This window comes from Tupaia chinensis, unplaced genomic scaffold (assembly GCF_000334495.1).
Source record: "Tupaia chinensis unplaced genomic scaffold, TupChi_1.0 Scaffold143602_1, whole genome shotgun sequence".
NCBI lineage: Eukaryota > Metazoa > Chordata > Mammalia > Scandentia > Tupaiidae > Tupaia > Tupaia belangeri.
In genome coordinates, this window is record NW_006203448.1 from 1,676,434 (window position 1) to 1,692,681 (window position 16,248).

The 16,248-nt window shown below is 44.1% G+C and overlaps 1 protein-coding gene across 5 annotated transcripts in view; it reads left to right on the top strand.

The window, feature by feature from the left end:
• The window catches only part of SETX (senataxin), a 106,669-nt gene that overhangs the window by 1,522 nt on the left and 88,899 nt on the right, over window positions 1–16,248 (top strand). For 3 of the 5 annotated variants that reach the window (XM_006164324.2, XM_006164321.1, XM_027766626.1), the window contains exons 1-4: window positions 7–216; window positions 311–426; window positions 10,502–10,685; window positions 13,588–13,798. In XM_006164324.2, the coding sequence (XP_006164386.1) occupies window positions 10,509–10,685; window positions 13,588–13,798 (388 nt within the window). In that variant the 5' untranslated portion in view covers window positions 7–216; window positions 311–426; window positions 10,502–10,508. Of the gene's footprint in view, window positions 1–6; window positions 217–310; window positions 427–10,501; window positions 10,686–13,587; window positions 13,799–15,758; window positions 15,809–16,248 lie in introns of those variants that run through there. The other 2 variants (XM_027766625.1, XM_027766627.1) reach the window with 2 other exon arrangements.

The window sequence follows — 16,248 nt, forward strand, 5'->3', positions numbered from 1 at the left end:
GGGAGCGCTCGCGACCGCACGTTCGCTTAGGGGGACGCCCCACCGAGCGGAGGACGGGTCTGTTACAGAGACCCGGGACCCAGAACACCTGCCCTTGCCAAGTGCCCCGCTGTCCCCGGGGTGGACGGGACGCCCCTCTGTGGAAGAAGTCCGGTTGCGGTGGACCCTAGTGCATCTCCTGAGAAATCGTCGCGCGGGTCCGCGCTTCCTTGTCAGGTGGCGACGGCTGACCGGCTGGGCAGGATTGTTGGGAGGCTCCGAAGACCTGGAGTATTACAGCCACTCACTGATTTTGTCCCTTCAATTTCAGAAATGTTTTTTCGGGGTCAAAGTCTGGGTATATATGAATGCAAATCCTCACTCGTTTGCAAATAAGCCCAGCAATCCGGACTGAGAGGATCACTTCTCTGCAGGCCATTTGCCCAGGTAATTATGTTTTTCTTTGACAAGCTCTAAGACATTTTCCAGTCACTTAGCCTGTACCAAACACGACTTAAGAAGAGAATGGAATGGGTTGTCCTCCGACATTCCGTTGCCGTGTGGGAGACAGGGAGGGTTAGAGCCCCCTACACCCCTGGTAGAACAGTACCAGGTTCTGAGGGCCGCGGAGGTGAGCACAAAGGACTGGAAGGTTGCGCCAGGTCGGAGAAGCTTCCCAGATGTGATGCCACTCGGCCACTGATTGTTCTGAAGCCCAGCGTTGTATCACCGAGAACCACTGCAGGGGTTCTTTAAAAGTGAATCTGGGGCACCGGCTGATGGTGTGATGGTTACATCACTGGACTCCCACATAGTTGACCCTGGTTCGAGTCCCAGACCTACTGGCTTAAAGCTCATGCTGGGTGCATGTGTGTGGCCGAAATCTCAAGAGAGAATGGAGGAGAAGGGATTGTGGCATGGCCATTCCCCCCAGGCGTGATTTCTCGCTCTCTGTCTCTCTCTGTCTTTCTGGCAAGCGCACGCACCCTATAGCAAAAACCTCCCCCCCCCAAAAAAAAAGTGATTCTGAATTTTATTAGTAGGATCTCTTCTACTTTTTAAGATCCTGTGGTAAATCTCAGGTTCCCTTAGGGTTAAACTAGGCAGAGGTACGAAGGGTGGGTGTTGAAAGCAGATGGAAGAACTTCTGTAAAGGCAGGGCATGGGAGTACGCCATGCATTGTTTTAGGAAGAGTAAGTGAAGGGAGGTAAGTGCAGTGGAACGGCAAGAGGTGATACTGAAGGTCATGGGGGGACCTTGTGTATTGAACTAAATCATTTGAATTGCGTGTAATAGCTGGGGAGGAGTCATTTGTGCTTTTGAAGTCCAATTTGTGCTTTGGTCTCTGGCAACATTTTGAAGGAAGAATTGGTGGTGGGTAAGTCAAGAGGCAGAAAGATCATTTAGGCTTCTTCAGTAATCCATGCAAAGAACGAAGAAAATGTATTAAACTGTAAGATATTGGCAGTCCCACTGAGAAAAATGTACAGGTACATTACAAATGACCCGGTAGTTAAGAAAGCAGACTCTGTGGACTCAGACGAGGGCGTAGGGAGAAGTGAGAGAGGATGTCTCGCAGGTAACTTGTGGCGAATGACGGTGTCATCACTATATGGAGTACAGGACAAATGGCAGATTTAAGGAAAGGACTTTATTCTGGTTGTGTTTACCTTCTGGTACTTGCCAGATGTGTAGGGAGAGATCCACTGTGTACAGGCATTCTGAGGGAGGCTTTCATTTATTGAGAGGTGGAACAGTTCAGAATGGCACTAGGAGTTCTCCGTACAGTAGGATGCTTCAGTGTGATTTGATACTAGGTCACCTAGAAAAAGGTACTGGGTAAAGAATGTTCAGGGCAAGTCATTGGATTTTTAGATGAGAAACAGGAAGAAGGGATTATAAAGGAGATTGGGTAGAGGAAGTATCAGGAGAAAGGTGTGTTCTCACAGCTGAGGAAAGCTTTTGTTTTTGTGTTTGTTTTGTTATAAGAGGTTTCGCCTTGGAGTGTGTGTGCTCACCAGAGAGAGACAGAGATAGTGAGATGGAAAGTGAGAAATCACCCCCCCCCCCCCCCCCCCTCGTGGGCATGGCCATGCCACACTTCCTTTTTCTCCATTCTCCCTTTTTTTTGGAGAGATTTTCGCTATAGGGCGTGTGTGCTCGACAGACAGACAGAGACATTAGAGACAGAAAGAAATCACTCTCCAGGGGGGATGGTCACGCCGCATTCCCTTCTCCTCCATTCTCCTCTCAGGATCTTGGGCACGCACGCACATGCGCCTGGCGTGAGTTTTAAGCCACTGGGTCTGGGACACGAACCGCGGTCGACTATGTGGGAGTCCAGCGACATAACCATTACGCTAACTGCTAGTTCTCTCCATTCTCCTTTTGGGATCTTGGGGACGCAGGCACATGAGCCTGGTGTGAATTTTAAGCCTCTGGGTCCGGGACTCAACCACAGTTGACTGCATGGAAGTCCAGCAATGTAACCATTATGCTGTCTGCTGGTCTCCATGGTTAGCAGTTTTTAAAAAAAAAAAAAAAAATTTTTTTATTTTAAAATAAATATATAATTCCCTTTGTCATTTTCTAATTTGACCAGAGAGAGAAAGAGAGAAAGGAAGCTACCAGGTCCAGGACTTGAATGGTAGTCAGCCATGTCGGAATCTGGCGCCCTTAACCACCTTGCCACCTGTGGGCCCAGTGCTTAGCATTTTTAAATGCTTTAGAAGAATAAAGAACTTACATGATTTGGTAAAATAGAGTTTCACTTTCTATTTTTATAAGTTTTCTTCCCTCATTGAATTAGATCACTGGGACAAACCAGCCTCTGTAGACTGTTAACTTCCTGGTATTACAATACTAGCCTTTCAGGTGTAACAAAGTCTTTGAATAAAATAGCTTATATTTTGAAAACAAAAAACAAAAAACCACAGTGAAGATTTTATTTGTTTAATTACTTGATTTTAGGACTTTCGTGAAAACATTCGGTAGAGTAAGAGTAGAAGCCAGAATACAAAGGAAGTGAAGAAGTGGGAGACAGTGAATGTAAATGATTTTTTCATGATTAGCTGGGAAGGCTAGAAGAAAGGGATTGTCATTTTAAGTTTCTGGCTATTAATTGAGAAATTAAATCCAAGGGTAAGTCAGTCACAGCTGTGCCATTGGTGAAGCGTCCTGTGTTTTTGACAAGCCAGCAGTCCTGTTGATGCTCAGAGTTGCTCTCGTTTCTGCCCTGAAGCCTCGGTGTTGTGTGAGCACCGCACGTTTTGGTTCAGTGATGAGTTCAGACAGACAGTGCTCAGTGAAGGTAACGAGATAGACCCAAGAAAAATGGAGTTGCATAAAAACTTACAGGATTCACAGTCATCTACAAATCATGTTTTTCTTGAGGAAAAAAAAAATATACCTTGTTGGAGTTTGTTGGGCTTAGCTGACAGGCCAAGGATGTTTAACCACACATGTTAGGACCTTTTCAGAGGACTTGGGAAACACATTTCTGTTGTCGGTATGTTCTATTCTACGGCAGTGTTCTCTGTATTCTAGAGTCCATGGTACTTACCTGATGGCAGTAACTCCCGTCTGCTTTGAGAAAACTGGCTCCTGTTTTCTGGGGTGTGGAAATAGGCTAGCTCTTTGAGTGCAATAAAAACCATTTTCTGTAATTGTGTTGATAGGAGGTTTGTTTTGCTCTCTGTCAATTATTTTAAAGTGCCTAACATTTTATTTGTACTTTAGTCTCCTAAATACATTTTTAAAGAATTATTTTATTTATTTATTTATTTTTTTTGTGGAGAGGTTTTCGCTATAGGGCGCGTGTGCTCGCCATTCAGACAGACAGAGACATAGAGACAGAAAGTGAGAAATCACCCCCCAGGGGGAATGGTCACGCCACAATCCCTTCTCCTCCATTCTCCTCTCGGGATCTTGGGCACGCATGCACACATGCCTGGCGTGAGTTTTAAGCCACCGGGTCCGGGACGCAAACCGCGGTCGACTACGTGGGAGTCCAGCGACATAGCCATTACGCTAACTGCTGGTTCCCTTAAAGAATTATTTTTTGTTTTTATAGATTTGGCATAGGGCATGTGTGCTCACCGGAAAGTCAGAGACAGAGAGAGAGAGAAAGTGAGAAAGCTACCAGGTCTGGGATTTGAACGATGGTTGGCCATGAGGGAGTCCAGCACCTTAACCACCATGCCACCTGCTAGCCCTTAATTAACATTTTTTAAAGTTGAAATTGACCGTAGTCTGTTACTTTGGAAACTTATGCTTGATCAGTTGACATTTGAGAAATCTCTTAAGTTTCACTTTCTATTCTTAAAAGTTCTCTTCCCTCATTGAATTAGATCACCAGGACCAACCAGCCTCTGCAGACTGTTAACTTCCTGGTATTACAGTACTAGCCTTTCGGGTGTAACAAAGTCTTCTTTGAATAAAATAGCATTTTTTTTTTTTTTTTGAGAGATTTTCACTGTAGGGCGCGTGGGCTCGCCAGACAGACAGAGAGAGACATAGAGACAGAAAGTGAGAAATCTCCCCCCAGGGGGGATGGTCACGCCGCAATCCCTTCTCCTCCATTCTCCTCTTGGGATCTTGGGCACGCACGCACACGCGCCCAGCGTGAGTTTTAAGCCACCGGGTCCGGGACACGAACCGCGGTCGACTACGTGGGAGTCCAGCGACATAGCCATTACGCTAACTGCTGGTTCCCTAAAATAGCATATTTTGGAAAACAAAAAACAAAAAAACCACAGTGAAGATCTTATTTGTTTAATTACTTGATACTCTCCAGTCTGCATTACCCTCGTACAAGGTAGACATTAATACAGAGTAATTAGAGTTAGTGTAAATAAATAAGTAGCAAGACTCTGCATCTGAACTTGCATACTTTTTTTTCTTGCCAGTTGAGAACTGAGTAATGTTATCCTTCTGCTCTGCCTTTTTTTCTTTAAGAACTATTTTACTTAACTTTTAAAAAGTTTATTTATTTATTTGACCAGAAAGGGACAGAATGAGAGAGAGGGAAAGTGAGAAAGCAAGCTGCCAAGCCCAGGATTCGAACCATGGCCATCCATGTGAGAGTCCAGCGCCTTTAACCACCACACCACCTGGTAGGTAATCCCTCTGCTCTGCTTTTGAGAAGGCTTCTAACTTAAGTTTTAAAAGACTGACACCAGCAAATGGTCTAATGGTTATGTTGCTGGACTCCCACCTAGTTGACTGCAGTTCGAATCCTGGACCTGGTGACTTAAAAAAAAAACTCATGCTGGGCATGTGTGTATGCGTGTCCAGAATCTCAAGGGGATAGTGGAGGAGGAATTGTAGTGTGGCCATCCACACTGCAATTATGATTTTATGCTTTCTGGCTGCCTCTTTGTCAAATACATATACCATATAGCAAACACTCCCTCCCCCCCAAAAAAAAAACAAAAAAAAACACATGACTTTAAGGGACTGGCAGGTGGTATGGTGGTTAAAGGCGCTAGATTCCCACATGGCCGACTGCGGTTCGAGTCCCAGATCTGTCAGCTTTCTCTCTCTCTCTCTCTCATCAAATTGAAATAATAAAATGAATAAATAAAGTTAAATAAGATAATTCTTAAAAAAAACTTAAAAGGTTTAAGCTTCCCTTTTTTTTAAATTGCCAGAGGGATGTGTGTTCACTAGAGAGAGTGGGGAGAGAAAGGGGGAGAGGGAGAGTGCCCTCCAGTGCGGCGTATGGTCATACCACAGTCCTCTCTCCTCCGGCTCTCCACCCCATCAGAATGTTGGGCACACATGCTGCGTGCCTGGCGTATTTTCCTTTTTTGTGTGCTAGAGGGCATGCGCACTTGTCAGAGAGAGGGAAAAGCACTCCTCATTGAGAATGGTCATGCCTCAGTTCATTCTCCATCTATCTCCCTCATTTCAGGATTTTGGGCACACATGTACATGTGCCTAACATGTTTCTCAAGTGGCTGGGTCTGGGACTTGGAACTGTACTTGGCCATGTGGGATCTAGCTGCCTTAACTGCGAGGTCCTGGAACTGGCTTGCTGGCATGTTTTTCAAATTATCGGGACCAAATTTGAACCATGCTAGTCATGTGGGGTCTGTCTTCTTTTTTTTTTTGGAGAGGTTTTTTTTGCTATAGGGCGTGTGTGCTCTCCAGACAGAGAGAGACAGAGAGATAGAAAGCAAGAAATCACCTCCCAGGGGGGATGGCCATGCCGCAATCCCTTCTTCATTCTCCTCTCGGGATCTTGGGCACGCACGCACACGCACCCAGCGTGAGTTTAAGCTACCGGGTCCGGGACTCGAACCGCGGTCGACTACTTGGGAGTCCAGTGACATAGCCATTAAGCTAACTGCTAGTCCTATGTGGGGTCTTTCTACTCAGTGTTAATTGCTGTGCAACCAGGCCAGCCTGAATAAAATTAAAACTTTTTTTTAACAAATTATTCTATTTAACTTTATTATTTTTTAATTTGGCCAGAGACAGAGGGAAAGTGAGAAAGCAAGCCACCAAAACTGGGTCTCAAACCACAGTCAACCCTGTGGGAGTCCAGTGTCCCAACCACCACATCACCTACTGGCCCCCAAATTAAGACTTTTCAATGAGCTTTGATTTTTCTTTTCGAAATCTCATTTTGAGAGAGCAAGCAGGTTGCATGGTGGTTAAAGGTGCTGGATTTTCATGTGGCTGACCATGGTTCGAGTCCCGGATCTGGCAGCTTTCTTGCTTTCCCTTTCTCTCTCATTGTCTCATTGTCTCTGTTCAAATAAAGAAAAAAATAATAATAACAAATGAAAATAAATAATTCTTTTTAAAAAAAGGAATCTCTTTTTTTTTTTTTTTGAGAGGTTTTTCGCTATAGGGCGCGTGCGCTCGCCAGACAGACAGAGACAAAGAGACAGAAAGCGAGAAATCACCCCCCGAGGGGGGGATGGTCACGCCGCAATCCCTTCTCCTCCATTCTCCTCTTGGGATCTTGGGCACACACGCACACTCGCCCGGCGTGAGTTTTAAGCCACCGGGTCCAGGACGCGAACCGCGGTCAACTACATGGGAGTCCAGCGACATAGCCATTACGCTAACTGCTGGTTCCCCTCTGCTGTGACTTTTAATGCCGTCAGTGTATTTGTGCTAGTACTTTATCATGGTCACACACCAGTTTTCATCCCCTTGAGGGTAATACCACTCCTGATGAGGAAGTTTGGGTTGGCCCCATTGAGTTATGAAATTATCTTAGTTAACTTTACAGTTTGTAAACACCCCCACCCCACCCCCCGGCAAGACTAATATTTTACAGCCATTAGATAATTGGTTTAAGGTCTGGTTTCTGTTAAAAAAAAAAAAAAAAAAAAGAAAAAGAAAAAAGAAAAAAGGGACCAGCAGTTGTCGTAATGGTTATGTCTCTGGAAAGTTGACCGTGGTTCGAGTCCCAGACCTGGTGGCTTAAACTCATGCCGGGCGCATGTGCGTGCATGCCCGAGATCCTGAGAGGAGAAGGGATTGGGGCGTGGCAATCCCACCCCCCTGGGGGGTGATTTCTCGCTTTCTGTCTCTCTGTCTCTCTGTCTTTCTGGCGAGTGCACATGCCCTATTGCAAAAACCTCCATTAAAAAAAAAGTCTGGTTTCGTTTTTTTTCCTTTGAAGGTGATTCACTAAGTACATTACACTCACGGGTGCTGAGATTAAGCCCTAAGTCTGGGAACAAAGAGCATTTTATATATTTTATTTGGAAATCTGTAAGGAAAATTTGTCATTTTTTTCTTACTCATTTAGTCATTTACATCCGTCTGGCCTCATTTATATTTATTGTATCCTTCGGTTTGTTATCCCATTGGTTACTTTGTTTAAGTTATTTCAGCTTTAGTGAAGGCGAGCTCTTCATGTTAACTCTTAGCACCACAAGATCCCTGAGGGCTCACCTTGCATTTCCCTGCCCAAGGCTAGTGATTGAATTATCCGTGTAGATCTTTTACCTTCTCCCTTTTGATATGAGGTGGCTGTGCGTGCCAGAGCGCGAGCACCCTCAGTACTGTCCACCATGCCTTGATCTCAGTTCCCTAGTCCTCTGCCTCCTCATGGTCCTCGGTGCCTCTATGCAGCCTGATTTTGAGGCTGGCCAGGGTCTGAACTGTGGTTATCGTAGGAGTTCCAGCGCCGCAGAGTGGTCGCTTCACTGTGCCACAGGGACTGGGCAGACTTCTGCTTTTTATTTAACCACATTGTACTATTTACTATCAATGAGCATTCTATTAACTGTTACATATATTTACAGTAGTTACAGGGTTAAACATATGAGAGCTTAGCTTGTTTATGTCAAATCTCATAGAGTTGGAAATCTCTCTGGATTCTGGCTTTTGTCCTGTTGGCTGATCCTCTAAATTTCATGCCATTTGTGGTTCTGATGAGCCCACCTGAAATCTTTATCAAACCTTGGTCAGATTTGGTCCTTGGGATTGGCTCTTCTTTCATGGTATCATGTTGCTACTCTTGTTTCCTTAGAGGCTACTTAGATTGAGAAGATTTCTTTTTAACTCTTTCACTTTGAATAGAGAGTGGAGGATGGTATTTTGAAAACAAAATGTTGGGACCAGCAGATGGCTTAATGGTTACATTGCTGGCCTCCCAGCTGAGTGTTGTGGCATGGCCATCTCCCTCGAGGTGTGATTTCTCACTTACTTTCACTTCTTTCTCTCTTTGGTGAGCGCACATGCCCTATAAAAAGAATGTCTCTGAAAGAAAAAACAACAAAATGTTGAGGAAGATAAAAAATGGTTTAAGTGCTAAACTTAGTAGCAATACATTCACATCTGTAGCTATTACAGTTTGTAGTGCAGTAAAGAGCAGTGAGTTCTGGGTACCATTTCATATGTACGTATATGCAAGTTCACAGTACCTGTATCTTCTGAAATAAAATCCTTCTCTATATGAGTTTTTGTTACTGGTATAGGCTATTTATCAGTTTTTATGTTGACAGATTTCAGAAATATGGCTTTTAGGAATCTGAAAGGTTCCTGAACCCTTGATTCAGCTCTGACTCCAGTATATTACTAGCACACCCCAAAATCTGCACATCAAAAAATGGATAAATCTATGTCTTTTTTTTTTTTTTTTTTGGAGAGGGTTTTGCTATAGGGCGCGTGCGCTCGCCAGACAGACAGAGACATAGAGACAGAAAGCAAGAAATCACCCCCCAGGGGGGATGGTCATGCCGCAATCCCTTCTCCATTCTCCTCTCGGGATCTTGGGCACGCACGCACACGCGCCCAGCGTGAGTTTTAAGCCACCGGGTCTGGGATGTGAACCGTGATCGACTACGTGGGAGTCCAGCGACATAGCCATTACGCTAACTGCTGGTTCCCAAATCTATGTCTTTATATATAATTTTCCATTAATGCTGTATAGTGTGGAGCCTTCTCTGTAGTACAAATGCCTGTTGCTTCATGTTTACTACAAAAAGTTCTTTCATTTTTCTACTTTTTCTATGTGTCAGAGATAAGTTGTTTTTTTTTTTTTTTTTAAGAATCCTTTTATTTATTTTTATTATTTTTTAATTTGATCTGAGAGAGAAGGAAAGTGAGAAAGCAAGCCGCCAGGTTGGGGACTCAAACTGCTCGTGTGCATGCATGCCTGGGATCCTGGAAGGAGAATGGAGAAGGGATTATGGCATGGCCATCTCTGGCAGTAGGCGGCGTGGCCCCATAAGGATTTTTAAAGAGAGGTTTTTGTCTTAGGGCATGTACACTCAGCCGAGAGAGAGAAGATAGAGACGATGAGAGGGAAAGTGAGAAATCCCCCCCCTCCGCCCCCCACCCACTGCCAGAGATAGTCATGCCACAGTCCCTTCCTTGGGCTCAGAGAGAGATTTCCACCTGCTGTAGAAAACCAGATGTGAGGAGTGGAAAACAGCATTCGGAGAGATTAGGAGAGCTGCTTATTACGTTGGTGGGCACAGAGGAGTTAACACTCTAAATCTCTGGCCCTCAGCATGATTTTCAAGCCACTGAGTCCAGGACTCAAACTGCTGGTGGCCATGTGAGGAGTCCAGTGACATAACTGCTATATCTTCTGTTAGCTTCAAAAATAAGGTTTTTAAGAGGGACAGAGGACACCAGCAGATGGCATAATGGTTACATTGCTGTACTCCCACATGGCCGACCGTGGTTCAAGCCCTGAACTCAGGTGGCTTGAAACTCACACCTGGCATGTGTGTGTGCATTCCCAAAATCCTGAGAAGAGAATGGAGAAGGGATTGGGGTCTGACCTTCCCTCCTGGGGGGGTGATTTCTCGTTTTCGATTTCTCTGTTTCTGGCATGCACATGCGCTGTATAGTAGATGTGTCTGAAAAAAACAAGTGACCAGAGATTCGAGATAGTTCAGTGATTGATGATAAGTTGGACAGCCTTCTGGCTGTGAAGGCACATTGTAAGTTGAAGACCAGGGCACAAACAAGAGGTGTACCTATCCATCACACAGAATAGACCTAAAGTATTATTTTTAAAGATGCCTTCTTTTCTGGATACAGGTACAGAATGAGCACGTGCTGTTGGTGTACACCGGGTGGTACCTCCACCGTTGACTTCCTAAAACGCTATGCATCCAAGACCCTACCTAGCGAATTTCAGACAGCGGATGAAGACCTGTGCTACTGTTTAGAGTGTGTGGCTGAGTACCACAAAGCAAGAGATGAATTGCCATGTTTGCATGAGGTAATTTACACAATGTAAATTAGATGGGCAGCCTTTTGGAAAACTTGATATCTGGGAAGATAATATTGTTGAACTCTTGGCGTTCAGGGATATATTGATAGGATTTCCACTTTGAAGGCTGTTGCATTTCTAGTAGCTAACTCATTGCCTGGTGTACAATAGATGCCAAGCAAGTGCTTATCACTGATAGAATTGAATTTAAACCTCGGGACCAGCAGATGGTGTAATGGTTATGTTGCAGAACTCCCACATAGTCAACCATGGTTTGAGTCCCGAACCCGGTGGCTTAAAATTCACGCCGGTGTATGTGCGTGCCCAGGATTCTGAAGGGAGAATGGAGAAGAAGGGGTTGCAGTGTGGCCATTCTCCTTGGGTGGTCATTTCTCACTTTCTGTTTCTCTGTCCATCTCTGTCTCTCTCTGGTAAGCACCACATGCCTTATAGGAAAATCTCTTTAAAAAAAAAAAAAGCAAACTCTCTTAAAAAAAAAAAAAAAGGATTGAATTAAAGCCTAAAGCAGAATTTATGCTCCATCACTGAGCTCAAAACAACTTTATGAAATAGAGTCATGTGGGTTTTTGTTTTACTCTTCTGTGTCAGTATAATTGTTATTGCTATGTTCATGTGTTTGAATAACTTGTTTTTTTTTTTATTGTTGTGTTTTGTTTGTTTGTTTTTTCCTTTGAGAGGTTTTTGCTATAGGGCGCGTGTGCTTGCCAGAAAGAGAGAGAGACAGAGAGACAGAAAGCAAGAAATCACTCCCCAGGGGGGATGGCCACGCCGCAATCCCTTCCCCTTCATTTCTCCTCTTGGGATCTTTGGTACACATGCACATGCACCTGGTGTGAGTTTAAGCCACCGGGTCTGGGACTCGAACTGCAGTCGACTACGTGGGAGTCCAGTGACATAGCCATTATGCCAACTGCTGGTCCCTATTTTATTGATTAATAATAACTTTTTGTCCTTTTTTCATGGTTTAATGGGTATGTGTTATGAACATCTAAGGGCAAGCATATTTTCTAGTCATAGTAACCATTGTGAAAGTTAAATTCTAAGTGCGTGACATTGCGTACTTGGTTTATTACATTTACCTAGTGAAAAGACAGATTATAGGGATGTGTACAGTATTATAGAGGAAGGGATATTTAGTTAGGAATCTGTGTTGAGAAAGTTGAATTTTATATATTTTCCTACCTATGAAACTATTTAAGGTCTCTGTGCTGAAAGTGATGTTCTAAGATAGGTATTTGTGTCTAGAACATAAAAAGGAAGACAGAAGGCTTATTTAGCTTATACTTAGGCAAAGAGGCTCTAGCTTCTCGTTTTCTTTTTTCTTTTTAAATTTTGTTATAGGGCACATGTGCTCACCAGGTAGAGGGAAAGTGAGAAATCACCTCAAGGAGGGATGGCCACGCTGCAGTTCCTTTCTCTCCATTCTTCTCTCCATTTTCAGCATGCACGCACATGCACCTTGTGTATTTTCAAGCTGCCAGGTCCAGGACTTGAACCTGTGGGATCCAGCTGTCCCACTCAACCATGCCACTGACTGGCCCTTCATTTTATTTTGAATAGAGCATAGTTAATAGGTATATTGAGATATTTATAGGAAAACTCTGTGAGAGAAATTTTAAATATCTCATATCCTAAGTACTTACTTTTCATAAAAATGGCCATGCTTAGAGTGTTGTGATATTTTTTGTTTAGATTTTTGCCACAGGGCACATGCACTCTTTGGAAAGAGAGAGAGAGGGAGGGAGGGAGGGAAAGGAGAGAGAGGGGGAGAGGGGGGGAGTGGAGAAAGCACCCACTGGGGGATGACCTTGCCACAGTCCCTTCTCTTCCATTCTTCTCTTGGGATTTTGGGCATGTACACAGACATGCCTGGCATGTTTCTCAAGCGTCTGAGTCCGGGAAGCTTAACTGTGCCAGCCATGTGAGATCCAGCACCTTAAGTACCATGTCAAGTGCTGGCCTGAGACTGTTGTGTTTTTTTAAAAATTCCTGATAATCTGTGTGCACACATGAGTTGGGGGGCACTTCCCAAGAAGGCCAGGCCATGCTGTACTCCCCTTCCCTGGACCTCTTAGCTTGTCCGGGTCCCAGGCTCACGTGTGCACACCCAGTGTGTTTCAGATCAGCAGGGCTAGCGCTCTGAAATGGGGTTGCCACATGGCTTCCGGCGTTGTACTCCTGCATGTTACTGACTACCACAGGCTGGGCCAGAGACCGTATTTTAAAAAATAATACAGGCTTTTAGTACTTTATACTTTGGAATTTTTATGTTTATAAAAAAATTTCTAGGGACCAGGAGTTGGCGTAATGGCTATGTCGCCGGACTCCCATGTAGCCGACCATGGTTTGAGTCCCGGGCCTGGTGGCTTAAACTCACGCCAGGCACGTGTGTATGCATGCCCAAGATCCTGAGAGGAGAATGGAGGAGAAGGGATTGTGGTGTGGCCACCCTCCCTGAGGGGTGATTTCTCACTTTCTGTCTCTCTGTCTCTCTGTCTTTCTGGCGAGCGCGTATGCGCCCTATAGCAAAAAAAAAAAAAAAAAAATTCTAGGTACCAGCAGATGGCGTTATGGTTACGTCGCTGGACTCCCATATGATTGACTATGGTTTGAGTTCTGGACCCAGCAGCTTGAAACATACAGGCGTGTGAGCGTGTGTGCCCAAAGTCCTGAGAGGAGAATGGAGGAAAAGGGATTGCAGCGTGGCCATCCTCTCTGGGTGGTGCTTTCTCAGTTTTTGGCTGACTGTCTCTCTGGTGAGAGCACATGCCCTATAGCAAAAATCTCTATCCCCCCCCCAAAAAAGAAAAAAATCCTAGAATGACCATCACACCCAGCATGTGTTTTTGATAATAAGTTATACAGCCTATTGCTTATTTTTTTCCTATAGGTTTTATGGGAATTAGAAACCTCACGTCTCATAAATTACTTTGAAAAGTCCATGAAGGCAGAAATTGGAGATGACGATGACTTATATATAGTAGACAACAAAGGAGAGACCCATCTGTTTGATTTTACTGGCCAAGATTTTGAAAATAAACTGCGAGTTCCTCTTCTTGAAATACTGAAATATCCTTACCTGCTTCTGCATGAGCGTGTCAGTGAGTATCTTGGATGTTTCAAGGTGTGTTATGTTTGTTATTTAAGAATTATAAAAATGTGGGACCAGCAGATGGCATAAACGGTACGTCGCTGGATTCCCACATGGCCAACCATCAGACCCAAGGCTTGAAACTCACTGAGTGCAGGTGCGTGCATGGCTGCCTGCCCAAAATCCCTAGAGGAGAATGGAGGAGAAGGGATTGCATTAGGTCTGTCCCCCTGGGGTGGTGGTGGTGTGATTTCTTGCTTTCTGTCTCTCCAGTGAGTGCATGCACCCTATAGCAAAAATCTCTCTAAAAATAAATAAAAATGATAAAAATTTAAGTTTAGGGATGGCAGGTGGTATGGTGGTTAAGGCTCTGGATCTTCCACATGGCAAATCATGGTTCTAGTCCCAGACCCAGTGACTTGAAACTCATGTAGGCATGTGTATGTGCGTAAGAGAAGCGTAGAAAAGGGATTGCTGCATGGCCATATCCCCTGGGGGGATGATTTGTCACTTTCTCTCTCTCTCTCTCTGGTGAGTGTATACACCCTATAGCAAAAATCATTCCCTCCCCCACCAAAAAAAAATGTTTATCAGGGATCAGCAGGTGCATGGTGGTTAAAACACTGGCGCATGCCACACATGCTCAGAACTTCAATGCACTTTTGTTCCCAAAATTCTAGGAGGGAAGTGGAGGAGAAGGAATTATGGCATGCCCATCCCCCCTGAGGGGGTGATTTCCCACTTTCCCTCTTACTCTCTTTTTCTGGCATGCACACATGCCCAATAGCAGAAACCTCCAAAAAAAAAAAAATTAAAGTTTATATTGAAAATTTATTTGTTAAATATATAATTAGAATACTCTATAGTTTTTTCCAGCATTTTATTTCGAAGGTTTTTAAATACAGAAAAGTAAATTATGGAGCGAACATGTGCTTATCGCATAGATTTTATAGTTGTTAACCTTTAACTGTATTTGCTTTATCACGTTATCTATTCATCTTATTTAATTTTTCATTATCGTAATTTGTCTACAGCAGATTCTGAACATCTACACTATTGACCTTTAGGGCTGTTTAATTTTTTTTTTTAGATGTCTTTTTTGCTATAGGGTGTGTGCACTCACCAGAAAGACAGAGACAGAAAGTGAGAAATCACCCCCCCAGGGGGGTGGCCACACCACAATCCCTTCTCCTCCAGTCTCCTCTCAGGATCTTGGGCACACGTGCACAGAATGGCTCTTGTTTTAAAACTGCTGGGCTGGGGGCCAGCAGGCATGATGGTTAAGGTGCTGAACTCCCACCTGGCCAACAGCGTCTAAGTCCCAGGCCTGGCAGCTTACTTTCTCTCTCTCTCATTCTCTCATTCTCTTTCTCTCATGAGTGCACGTGCCCTACAGTAAATTTTAAAAAGGGGGGGAGGGGTGGCAGGTGGTGTGGTGGTTAAAGGCGCTGGACTCCCATGTGGCCAATTGTGGTTCAAATTCCAGACCTGGTGGCTTGCTTTCTCACTTTCCCTCTCTCTCGCTTTTTCATCAAACTGAAAAATAATAATAAAATTAGATAAATCTTTTAAAAAAACGAAGTAATTCTTTAGAACACCAGTGGTCCTAGGACTACTAGATGGCGTAATATTTACGTTGCTGGACTCCCACGTAGTCAACTGCAGTTTGAGTCCCAGTGGCTTAAAACTCAAGCCGGGCATGTGTGCGTGTATGTCCGTAATCCCTAGAGAATGGGGGAGAAGGGACTGCAGAGTGGCCATACCGCTTGGAGGGGGGTGATTTCTTGCCTTCTGTCTCTCCAGTGAGCTTATGTGCTCTATAGCAAAAATCTCTTAAAGAAAATAAAATAAAAGAAAACCAGTGGTCTGTAGTAATTATTACTAATCACCATGACATGACTTATTATGCTGTATAGATATTGGTCATATTTGCTTTGTTTTTAATTTTTTTTTCTTTTTTTTTTTTACAGAGCTATTTGCTGTAGGACTTGTGTGATCACTGGAGAGGCAGAGAGACAAAGTGAGAAGCCACTCCCCCTCGGGGTTGGCCACACCGCAGTCCCTTCGTCTCCAGTCTTCTCCTGTCTCCTCTGGGGATTTTGGGTACACAGGCATACATACCTGGCATGAGTTTCAAGCCTCTGGGTCTGGAACTCAACTGTGTCAGCCATGGGGGAGTCTAGTGACATAACTATTACACCATCTGCTGGTTTCCATATTTGCTTTTTATTTTTTTAAAAATTATTTATTTAATTTTATTTATTTATTTATTCATCTTAATTTGACCAGAGAGAGACAAAGAGAGAGAGGGAAAGTGAGAAAGCAAACCATCAGGTCTAGGACTCGAACTGTGGTCAGCCGTGTGGGAGTGTCCAGCACCCCAACCACCACGCCACCTGCTGGTCCCCCATATTTGCATTTTTAAATATGAATCTTTTTTTTTTTTTTGGAGGGGTTTTC